This window comes from Brienomyrus brachyistius, chromosome 17, assembly GCF_023856365.1.
Source record: "Brienomyrus brachyistius isolate T26 chromosome 17, BBRACH_0.4, whole genome shotgun sequence".
Taxonomy (NCBI): Eukaryota; Metazoa; Chordata; class Actinopteri; order Osteoglossiformes; family Mormyridae; genus Brienomyrus; species Brienomyrus brachyistius.
In genome coordinates, this window is record NC_064549.1 from 18,962,725 (window position 1) to 18,975,343 (window position 12,619).

Sequence of the window (12,619 nt, forward strand, 5' to 3'; positions counted from 1 at the left end):
AATCCCATACAACACAAGGAGATCATACAGACATACAGAGGAGAGGTAGGAAGTATGAGGCAGCGGTACTGGCTACTGAGCTGCTATAATGTTTAATTCCACATCATAATAGTATGTTTCCTGGCTTCTGCTTCCCGAGTAAATGTTCCCTTGTTGCTGACATTCTTCAGTTGTGTTTGATTTAGATAACCAGAGAAAACGGAGTCTGCACATGTTAATCGATTCACTATTTACTTTGTTTTTAAGCCATTAAACTGCATAAGCTCCCATTGTGAGCAAATTAGCGACCAAAGAGACTGAACAATTACTGAACAAAGAGTGCAAGTGTTTTATAGCACAGAATGCCATCATTGCTGGGTATCCAGAGGGAGGATTTATAGCATTTGTCAATCACTCATTTGCTGTCTTAAGAGAAAGCAGGGCTTTAAAAAGGGCCCAGCGTGCTGATAACTTACTATCCCTCAGCAGCACCGCAGGCTATCCAGGCCAGTACAGCTCAACTCTGCTACCATGAAGACCTGCCAAGTCCACTGTGTCCTTGTTCTTCTGGGACTGGTTATGGGCCTTTGCTACCCCAGTGCTGCTTCACAACCAGACCTGCGCTACCGGAGCTTCATGCAGAGAGCCCACACCGCTGCCATGAGCCCACAGGTACAGTACCATGCATTTCTGCAGTAAGTTAGGTAGCGCTGCCTTGCTCTTAATATATAGACTAGACTCATTGTAGGGGTGGCACAATTTGGTTCATGTGAGCTTATATCCAATGCTACCTGTTTTGCAGAGACAGAATCATTAATGAACAGAGGTGGTTCCTATTTAAAGCCGATCACATTTTCAGACAAAATCTTGCTGTTTCACTGAAAACTAGCAAAAAATATTAACAAACCTAGTCACTATATTAGCAATCAAGCTCTCTTTGGGTCTTACTGGGCACAAAAGAGAAACATGCAGCTATATATCTGTGCATAAGAGCAGATTATTATATGAGACATCATAAAAATGTATATTAGGTGATTGTTGTATTTGTGTTTCAATAACTGATCTAAAAGCAGAACATTCATCTTACGTACATGAGTACAAGTATTTCCCTTTTGCAGTACTCTATAGTTAAGCTGAATGTATTTTTTACCCTTTGTCTTCTTAACTTTATCTCCATTAAAATAACATCCTTTAATTCTATTATGTGTATTAATTTTTGTGTGTGTGTGTATATATATATATATATATATATATATATATATATATATATATACACACACACACATATACGTTTGTTAGGACTGGAGCAGGCGTGTGGTGGAGGACCTGCTTTCTAGACTGGCCCCCCCTGAAGATGACACACCCCAGAGTGAAATGTCCACAGCAGAGGAAGGAGAAGAAACGCGTGTAGAGCTGGAGCGCTCAGTGGAGCCCAACAACCTTCCCCCACGAGAGCGCAAAGCAGGCTGCAAGAACTTTTACTGGAAAGGTTTTACTTCCTGCTGAGTTTCCTTCCAATCCCTATCAAGTAATCCTAGTCTCTCATACCCCCTACCTTGATATATGCTGAATAAATCTAAGAAGCAGTTTTATTTGACAATTTATCACATTGTACTTAAGTAAATAACAAAATAAAGTGCAAGACGTAATCTGAAGATACTCGTTGTCTCTTGATTTACGAATGAAACAGTAAAATACATCAACAGATACTAATGCATTATTACACTATCACACATATTAAAAGATGCGGATATGTGGCAGTTTAGCAGGATTATGTGAAAATTGCAGCAATAGGGGACATTGTGTGATGAAACCAGGAAGACTGATAAAAAATGGAGCACTGGAGTGATGACACCATGGGGACAATTTAGAAAGGGGGCAGAGGGGAGTTCAGTGCCTTGTGTTAATGGAGCAACAGCAGGCAGTGGTAGAAACAGTGCTACTTTGCGCGTACAGCTGATTAAGCGGCCCTCTTACTGAGGACTAATGGGGCAGCTGATGCATTTTTCATTAGTGCCTCATTGCTTGTGCAAACAGGAACAGCTTCAATGTGCTTCGCCCCCTGGGGTTTGTAAGCAGGCAATGTGGAAAAAAGCAGTTAGTCAAAACTAAATTGTTATTTAATTATGCTTTTGAACAGACCAAATATTTATATGCATCTGTTGTGTTTCATTTTCAGGTTTGAAAAACAGCTTTCTCAAGCATTAAAAATCTTCTTGAAATGGTGTTTATACAGTAAAGACATATATCTGCATCACTTTAAAGTTATTTTATATTGTGAAAAATTCCAATTCTCGGTAGTCAGTCATTAATGCCTAATACGAAATGAGTTCTGGGTATGCTAGGCTCTTCACACTCTACTCAATCATCTTGCAGAAGTACAACACCACATGGATCCACACTGTCCTGTGTTCAATAAAATGTCTCAATTTAGAATGGTGTTGCATTATAATATATTACTTAAAATTCTATTCCATTCATTCTTTTTACATTGTTTACAGAACAAGTTGATGATCTGTAAGTGCCATCCTGCAAAATCACACAAAAAGCTTTCACTTTCTCAGTCACTCAAATGTCAAGCTAATTACATCTTCCATTATTTAAGGATATATAGGCACTTTTGCGTTAAAATTTGCAGAAACCAATCTGGCAACTGTCAATCAACAGATTGTGCTGTTTGGTCCATCTTGGCAAAGCGAAGAGGCCAAAACACAAAAGCCAATTTACACACCCTCATTTCAGCTCCTTTTTTGCATTTACTGGGCCATTATATGCCTTCACACAGGCAGCCCATGTTCCAGTCTAAAGGTATTTTGTTTGTCTTTATTATGCCATTGGTATGGAAGTATACGACACATTGTAGACAGAATGAATATGAGAAAGATAATGTGTTGTGTATGTGTGATAATGTGTGGTGTGTATACACACACACACACACACACACACACACATATATATACTGTATGCATACTCAAATGATGCATAACTTTTCCAGCTGACACTTTGAGTAAAAGCTTCTGATTACAACCTAGAAACACTTTCCAGGCAGAATAAATCTGCAGTGCCATCAGCTCCTCCACTCTCCCACCCATGGTCTCTGAAAAGGACTACAGTGTTTCAGCTCCATTTCACCTATAAGGTATCTTTGGGACTTCATATCGTTCCATTTCCAATATGCATCTAGTCATCTTCCAAATTGTGATCCAGATTTGGGTCAAGAGAGGGTCTGGACCACATACATTTATAACACCAGCTAGTTTAATTTCAGGTCTTTGAATTGCAAGAGGAAATCCGTGCAAGAAGGGGAAAAGTTTCCCAAAATTGCTTAACAAAGGACTTCGGAATGTGAATCAAGATACCTTGTTTCTTATTATCCACAAAGGGCTAGGTACAAGTAAATATAGTTTGGCAAGAAACTTTTCCTACGTACTTTTGATTGTATAGCAGCATTTATATATAAAAGTATAATACAAAAATCTAGCCATAACAATTGAGTCACCAATAATGAGCACTTTACTGTCATCCACACAGGGTGTTGAATGCAGATAACATACCTCGGTTCACCATTCAGTGAATGTGTGTGACAGCCCTTAAAAGTAATCCAGGAAGAACTGGAGAAACATATTTCTATTTATCCTTTATACTAGGATTTGTGTGACGCAGATGGTTAAAAGCACAATTACTATTTTATCATTTGTTGAGAATTTGTATTCAGCTACAGTGAACATATAACAGATTTCTAGCATTTTTTTCTCAAATACTTACAGGTTACATATTTTATTCTGTATTTTATGAAATGCTATCCATAACATCAGAAATATTTACTGGCCACTGTTGTTCAAAAAAAGGTTCCATACTGGCGGTGAAGGGGGAATGATTTAAAATTTTTGTCCCAGGCAACAGAGAGCATGCGGTTAGGGTACACCCTGCATGGGATGTATATCAACAATACATCAAAATAAATATTGTACATTAATTCGCTACTCTCATGCAGAATGTACCCATACAACCATTGTTCACCTCCCATGCTACACCTGTATCCAGGAGTGACCAAGGGGCATAGATACCCTCGCAGATTGCGAGGTCCCAGTACCAGACATTATATATATATATTAAAATGACTATGATCCCTGAATACGTGCTCTCTTCTAATAGCTCAATGACGCAACAGCTGCCATGGTAGTTGTAATAGTTTGGTCATTTTCTGCACCGTTTTATTGTTACAAAGTGATTAAAAATCAGCTGCTGTACATTTGTAAACAACATATAATTAATGTTGGTGTATTGGAGTTTAGAAAGCAAAACCACAGCAGCAATGACTTGCCACTGGGTACCATCCGTTTACAGAACCGAGCATAAACATGCGTAAGCCATGTCTGGAGCTGGCGTGAGAATGTGCGTAGCAGTACGGCAAGTTTAGTTTTTATACATCTCGACGTGAGCGTGGAAACGGACGTACGCAACATTGCCACTGTAAATACACTTATTCTAAATCTTATGCTGGACATGTGATCACATAGCCTAGGCTAACGTTATCTGCACAGCCAAACTATTGTTTGCTGCTGTTTCATTGGTAAGTTATTATTCTTCTTTATTTGGTACATTTTGGGGGCAACACAGTGGTGCAGTGGTTAGCACTGCTGCCTCACAGCAAGAAGGCCTTGGGTTTGATCCTGGGCTCTTTCTGTATGGAGTTTGCACCCTCTCCCTGGGTTCACATGGGTTTTTGCCAGGGGCTCCGGTTTCCTCCCACAGTCCAATAAGCATGCAGGATAGGCTGATTGGCATGCCTAAATTGGCCCTGTAGTTGTGTGAGTGTTGACGCCTGCCCAGGGTTGGTTCTCAACTTTGCCCGCTGTTCCCAGGATAAGCTCTGCACCCCCCACGACCCCAGTGGGGATTACGCAGTTACAGAAATAGATGGATGGTATATATTGGCCTTAGCCGGGACCCTCATTAAGCTGGGGGTCTCCAGCTCTCCTCAGATATCTAATCTATCTATCTATCTATCTATCTATCTATCTATCTATCTATCTATCATCCCATTATGTATTTTCCTCGCTGTTTGTTCTACAATTGGTTTTTCCTCTACCAGTACATTCATAATTTTTAAACTACATTATTTCATATTTCTTAAGATGTCAGGACATATTTTATAAGAAGAATCATAGTTCTATAAATGTGCTCAGTTTACTTGCTTACAATGCAAGATTGACAGTGCAAATTTAAAAAGCTAAGCGTAATTACTGTAGGATCACACATGCACATATCACAAAGCTTGAATTCCAGGTGGCCTGAGACAAGGCCTACCCTGGTACGAGAAGGCACACATTGGCCTAGGCCCCAAAGGAGGGTTCGTGACCCCATAGACATAGATAACCAGGGAGGCCAGCACTCCAACTTTTATTACCCAAAGTTTTAACGACCTACAGATAGCAGAGTGGATCCCCAGGGACAGGGGCCCCTCGACTTGGCCCACAACCCCATCACCCGACATCCTGCCTTACATACCACTCACCCAGCACCCCACAGAAAGTTTCTGTTAAGTTTGGTTTTGTATACCCTGTGTAGTATGATGCTTATGTCTCAATATGCAAATCATGTTTGTGTGTGTGTCCTTAGACAGTCTCAGTTTTGTGTGCCACACTTATAACCATGTTCACAGAGTATCAATTATTTTACCCCTCACACTTAAGCACTTGTATAAATTTGAATAAATAAATAGGTATAGCTACCACTGCATATATGTTATACCAGAATAATCTTGGAAATTGAATAGTCTAACCAGGGATCTTAGTGTGCCCTAACTTTTGAAGATTCGTTTCCTTTGTCTGACAAACCTTCTCCCCCCCCTTTTCTTTGCCACATTCCTCAGCAGCCCTTATCTGATCTTTGTATTTCACCATACCTATCCAAGGGTAAGATGTGCTGATGACAAGACAATGTCATATAATGTCTGTATAAAGGGTATACATCTGTTGAAGTGTAACCTATACTGTCTACCATATATACCACATAGTGGTGTGAGTAATAGAACATAACATAATAGCATAATATAAGTAATCATTAATTAATCATCACAGATGGTATTTGGTGTGAACCGCTAGGCTGGTACGGCATGTTTGGTATCAAACCGAAGGAAAATCACTCCAGTTTCCAAATCTGGTCAGTGGTTACCACAAAAGTGGACATATCAAAAGTTACACCAGCCTAATGAAAATGACCATTACCAGAGAAGTCAGTCTGGTCATAAATCCCAAAAGGACTGATACCGACCCCCTTCCGAAGCCCGCCAAATGGATGGTCAGCCATTGGTCCAGGACTCGAATTCCTGGTCACTCCTAATCACGAACCTTATGCTATAAAACCTGGCACCTCAGAACAAAGTAGTGGAGAAAAGGGGAGAAAAGGGAAGAAAAAGGAGAAACAAGCAGCGTTCTTGAAGCCCGTCGGTGAAGACCCAAAGAACTGCAACTCAGCCCAAGCTTCACCAGAAGAAAGAACCGGAGGGACTCCACTCCAACAACCGCTGCAAACATCGCGCCTCCCTGAGTGCCATCACCCATCAGCTCATCAGCCACTGCAACCAACTGCCAAGACCCCCCCCCTTTCCTGCAGCCAAGTAAACCAACTTCCTTTCCTTTCTAACAACCTGAACAGTCCTATTCACCCGCTATATTACTTTAGGGTCGTATTTCCACAAACTGCTTGCTTTGCAGAACAGTTTTTCCCCTTTTAGGTTAATCATTTTAAATCTGGTCATTGCATTTTCATGATTACATCGTTTGTGTCTATTCCGTTATTTCATGTTTATTGTTTGTTAGGTGTAATGTCTGTCTTATGTTAGTTGTAGGAATAAATGCATGTCTTTTACACAACTTCAGTGTCCGTCATTGAGTGCTCACAATAGTCCCTGCCTCTGTGCGATCTGGCTACTACGCTCTAAAACCTCTAAACTCGCCTGAAATATCGCGAGACTCTCTCTCATCGGCCGTGAGGGGAGCTTCGCTACCGATCGTTTACATTACCTGGTGACGCAGCTCGCTGGACGAGCCTACTAACCCAGGTTATTAAGCGATACTGGTTATTAATGAATCCCATTTAAGTCTCACATTAACAGATATCGGGGATTCGCAATCGAGTTTGGAGGAGCCGACCATTCGGCATAACAATTGGTTAATAATCAGCATTAAATAATAATTAATTAAAAGTTAATTAATTTCAAAACATATTGGTGGAGATATTAAAATTTACCTGAGCTAATAATTCCTACATTACCCATCCCTTAAATCTCAGTTTTTAGTATTGCATAAAACAAAATACTTGTTACTAAATTACTACACTACTTACTAAAATTCAAGCCTTTGTTGTCAGTGTCACGCCCAGCTCGTACGATCCTCGTGTGTGCCACGCCCCCCTAATTATCCATGTGTGCTTCCACGATCGTACCCAGCTGTGTCTTGTTATTTTGATTTAGTTTGTCTATTTGAGTCCATGTCTTGCCTGAGTCCTTCATCTGTCATTGATGTTAGTTATCGTCTGATGTTTCCTGTCCTTATTCATCTGAATAAACCCCTAGTTTCCCTGACTTTGGCCTTCCTGCCTGATCCTTGCCTGCCTGCCTGTCCGTGCGCCTTACCCGCGTTCAGCAATCATAACAGAATGACAGACCCAAACAACGAGGCACAGCAGCAGACCGAAAGCCAACGTCTTGGTATGCTGCAGGAGGTATACTACTGGCTCACCCAGCCCGACGTCCAGGAGGACCCCGTCACGCTGGATTTGGCCACCCATAGCAGTGATCTCCTGCTGGCGATGTCCCCATCGGGGGGCAGGTATTGCCTGGGAGAAGTACGCGCCAACCTCTACCAGCTGGTTCAACGCATGACTGTGCGGAGGTTGGGAATTGATGCACCGTGTGTCGTGGAAGAGGTTCTTCCATGTATGACCCGCTGCCGTTCCTCTGGTTGCCTGGCAATTGGAAGAAGACTCGGCATTGGCTTGTCATCTTCCTTGCTCTCCAGTTATTTCCCAAATCTTATGATTGGGACAATGTGACTTGGCCCATCTCTGGCACTTAACCATCTCTCTATTTGACTATCCCTGCCGGCCCCTGGAGGATGGGCTCCCCCTTTAAGTCTGGTCCCTCCCAAGGTTTCTTCCTTCTAGGGAGTTTTTCCTTGCCACTGTCGCCCATGGCTTACTCACTGGGGGCTTTGGGTGAGGATGCTGTAAAGCGCTTTGAGACAATGTAATGTTATGATAATGCGCTATATAAAAATAAATTTGTTGTTGTCGTCTGTTCCGTCAGATGTGGAACATCCTCCCGCGGCCACAATGACTAAGAGGAAGAAGAGGAAGAAGCATGCGATCGCCCCTGCGATCGTTCTGGGAGCGTGCACGCTCTTCCCTGCTTCTCTCCCAAACGGGGAACTGGAGGACTCCCTGGCCGACCTTGACGTCTCCACCGCTGCTAAGCTGCCCGTGCAGGCAGCTTCTCCCGTCCGGGGAAAGCACCCAGCCGCCGCGGAGCTACCACCGCCCCTCGAGCGGTATTGCTTCCGACCTGAGCGGCTGGCCAACAAGGGGGCCAGCGTGGTGCGGGACGCTATCCCGTGTGTGCCCCAGACACTTAAAGGGGCCACGCCCATCTTGCCCACACGGGACTTGCCAGTCACGCTGCCTGCGGCAGCGACGCCTGAAGCACTCCCTTTGCCGCTGCCTGCAGCTCCTGCTCAACCCGAGCAGCTGCCTCCGCTGCCTGCAGCTCCTGCTCAGCCCGAGCAGCTGCCTGCAGCTCCTGCTCAGCCCGAGCAGCTGCCTGCAGCTCCTGCTCAGCCCGAGCAGCTGCCTGCAGCTCCTGCTCAGCCCGAGCAGCTGCCTGCAGCTCCTGCTCAGCCCGAGCAGGCACTCCCTCTGCCTACAGCTCCCACGCCCGAGGCGCTCCCTCTGCCTTTAGCTCCCATGCCCAAGCCCGAGGCGCTCCCTCTGCCTGCCGCTCCCACACCCGAGGCGCTCCCTCTGCCTGCAGCTCCCACGCTCTAGGCGCTCCCTCTGCCTGCAGCTCCCACGCCTGCGGTGACTCCCCCCCCTCTCCTTGCCCTCGCCAGGGTCCCCTCCAGCACCCTCGCCCCTTCCCTGGGTCTCCCTCCCCCTCCCTCATCGGCCCCTCCGTCAGTCCCTCGCCTTGCCTCCTCAGCCCCTCCAGCGCAGGCCTCCCGGCCGCCTGCAGCCTCTCCGGCTGCCACCCGTCGCCCGCTGGGGCTCCCTCGGGCTCCCCTTTATTCCCCCTCCTTCTCTCCCTACTCTCCTGTCTGTATCCCTCCTTTGTTTGCTCCCCCTCTCTTTGTTCCTCCTGTTTTTGCTCCTCATTCCCCGGTGTCCCCTTCGTTCACTCCCGGCCCTTTTGTCCCACCTGTTCCCTCCGTGTCCCCTTTTCTGATCTGTTTGTCTGCCTTTCCTGTCCTGTGTCAGGTCTTGTCTTAGCTTATGCCTCTGTGCCAGTTCTGTGTTTCAGTCCTGTTCCCTGTGCCCCATTAATGGTTTGTTCCTCTGTTCCAGGTCCCGTTTCCCTGGTCTTGTCCGTCACCTCCCCTGAGGCGCGCCCGGAGGGGGGGGTTCTGTCACGCCCAGCTCGTACGATCCTCGTGTCTGCCACGCCCCCCTGATTATCCACGTGTGCTTCCCTGATCGTACCCAGCTGTGTCTTATTTTGATCTAGTTTGTCTATTTGAGTCCATGTCTTGCCTGAGTCCTTTGTCTGTCATTGATGTTAGTTATCGTCTGATGTTTCCTGTAAACCCCTATAGACCGGGAGCCCAGAGGGGTCAGCTTAGCTGAAAACGAACCAATTTCCCTTAGTGTAATCTTGCTGGGGGCATATGACAGTTCATCAGAATGGATGTCTGCCGGGTCCGTGGTGGTGGGTGTGGCTGTGAGGGGTGTGGAAATGAATTCAAATTATTGAGCTAGGTCAGCTCAAAAATTAACTTCTTGAAAATGGTGCTTCAATGTACCTTATACAATCAGGACTTATAAACAAGCACTGCCAGACATTTTTAGTGGTGGGGTACCCTCGGCAGAGTTATGTAACTGCCCTGCAAAAATTGAGCTAAATCAACTGATATCCGAACCAAATGAAACTAGTTGGAACTTGTTCAGTATCAACCCAGGTATCATGAATGAGCGTTGCCAGACAGTTTCTGTGGTGGGTTACCCCTGCCAGACACGCCCAAAAAGACCACACCCAAAACTGAGCTAAATCAGGTTACATCTGAACTGAATGAAACTAGCTGGAATTTGTTCAGTATCAGCCTAGGTATCATGAATGAGCATTGCCAGACAGTTTCTGTGGTGGGTTGCTACTGCCGGACACACCAAAATTTGAGCTAGATCAGCTGATATAGATATCTGAACTGAATGAAGCTAGCTGGAATTTGTTCAGTATCAACCCAGGTATCATGAATGAGCATTGCCAGACAGTTTCTGTGGTGGGTTACCCCTGCCAGACACACCAAAATTTGAGCTAGATCAGCTGATATAGATATCCGAACTGAATTAAACTAGCCCGCCCCCTCATCAGGATCTTAACGGGTAAACACAATCATATGGGTTAACAGCTAGGTTAGACAAGTGTACTCTGCTTCCTGTTAAGTATCAGGATTTGTTAAATTTCAATCCCTTTTTACAAGAAATCACTTAGCTATTTCCAAAATAAGGCCATAGAATGACCCCTATTCCTATGTCCCTGCAGGAAGTAGAAACATGTATCATGATGCTATCCCTTGACCTTCCCTAAGATCTTTAAAAATTACCTGTTTTTTATGACTAAAACGTCAAACAAGTGAGGAGAGTGTGCTGAAACATGAGCCTTGATTAGCAAGATGCATCTACTTTAATGATAGAACAGAAAGATCTGGGGGTATTTAACAAAGTAGGATTTCTTCATTAGGCAGAGAACTTAAGCCAAATGTAAGGTTTGTCCTATACGAATGTGACTTACCTCTCCTCCTATGGACAGTGTTCAGGTTTGGGATAAGTTTGGAACAAATCAGTATTCTATTTATCCCATACTGATAAATAGAAACCATACAACAGTTGAACTACTAATTATTATACAAATTATTAAGCAGAAATCCCAATTCACAAATGCAGATTCTCACACTCACAAACAAAATAAGAAATACATAAAGATGGGAATCCACGAACACCTGGAAGTTTTGCAATAAAACACACTACAATAACAGCTCTCTAATTATACTTATTAAAAGGAACTAAGGTTATGAGGCTTTTGTTCGGTTTTATTTATGAAAAGCTCTGTATAGTATATTGTGTTAGGTGTGTGGATATAGGGAAGGGCTGTTCATTCCTGCTGCTGGAAGTCTACCCCCCTGCAGAGCTTGGGTGCAGCCTTAATTTAACATTAAGCAGGCCCTTCTGTAGCATCCCACTATTCAAGCTAGCTTAGCTTCATCATAGCTGACTCTAATACTGAGATGCTAGCAAAGGGTCTTATTATCTGTATCAGGTGTGTTAAATTAGGGGTGCACCTAAGCTCTACAGGAGGGTAGATACTCTGAACTGGTGTTTGATGCAAAAGCACAAACAACAGTCAAAGCCCATAGAAGGGAGGCAAACCTTTTGTTCATTGGAGTAAACTTCAACGTACTGGCATTAAACCGGGGAGCTATAAGTAGACCCACATCTGCTAGGCACATCTCACTATGGACAACCCCAGAGTGGAATAGAGTTCAACCACTCTCCAGGAGATTAATTTCAGCGCTTGAGCTGAGCCCGACTACTGTTGTGTGAAAAAGAAATTACACCCTCTTTCAATTCTAATGTTTATGTATCAGAACATAATAAGAAATCATGTAGTCCTTCGCAGGTCTTAAAATTAGGTAAATACAATCTCAGACGAACAACAGTACATGACATATTACATTGATTCATTATTTGTTTAACAAAAACAAAATTCAGAAGCAGAGTGTAAGTACACAAGCTTCCACAGGAGTTAAGAGTGTAAGTAGCAGCCAGGTGCTGCTAATCAAATGCATTTGATAAAGTGATCATCATCAAGTTTTTGGCAGTTTGCTGGAGTATTCATGTGCGCGGTAACACAAGGCCAAAAAGGAAAGACACCAGTGAATTTAAAGAAGCAATTGTTGCTGCTCATCAATCTGGGAAGGGTTATAAAGCCATTTCCAAACAATTTGAAGTCCATCACTCTACAGCAGGGGTGCCCAACTCCAGTCCTGGAGGGCGGGAGCCCGGTGTAGCTTAGTTCTTTCCCTGTTCCACCATAACTGATTAAATCAGGTGTGTTAAATGAGGGGAAACCCAAAAATGTGCAGGGCTCTGGCCCTCCAGGACTGAAGTTGAGCACCTCTGCTCTACAGTGAGAAAGATTATTCACAAGTGGGAAATCATTCAAGACAGTTGTCAGTCGTCCCAGGAGTGGATGTCCCAGCAAATTCACCACAAGGTTAGATGGTGCAATGCTCAGAGAACAGCTACCGCTCAGACTCTACAGACCTCAGTTAGCATGTCAAATGTTAATGTTTATGACAGTACAATTAGACAGTACAAAAGACTTATCAATTATGGCTTGTTTGGAAGGGTTGCCAGGAGAAAGCCTATT

General features: G+C 44.0%; 1 protein-coding gene across 1 annotated transcript; it reads left to right on the top strand.

The window, feature by feature from the left end:
• Nucleotides 1–409: 409 nt before the first annotated feature.
• On the top strand, nt 410–1,634 carry sst1.2 (somatostatin 1, tandem duplicate 2). Its single transcript, XM_048980125.1, has 2 exons — nt 410–651; nt 1,279–1,634. Exons 1-2 carry the CDS (start codon nt 511–513, stop codon nt 1,483–1,485), a joined length of 348 nt encoding a protein of 115 aa, XP_048836082.1. The 5' UTR covers nt 410–510; the 3' UTR covers nt 1,486–1,634.
• The last annotated feature ends 10,985 nt before the right edge of the window (nt 1,635–12,619 follow it).

Excerpts from the sequence above, each read along its gene's own strand:
- sst1.2 (XM_048980125.1), top strand. The coding sequence starts at position 511 with ATGAAGACCTGCCAAGTCCACTGTGTCCTTGTTCTTCTGGGACTGGTT. Across the intron at positions 652-1,278 it reads CCGCTGCCATGAGCCCACAG|GACTGGAGCAGGCGTGTGGT; the intron begins GTACAGTACCAT and ends TACGTTTGTTAG.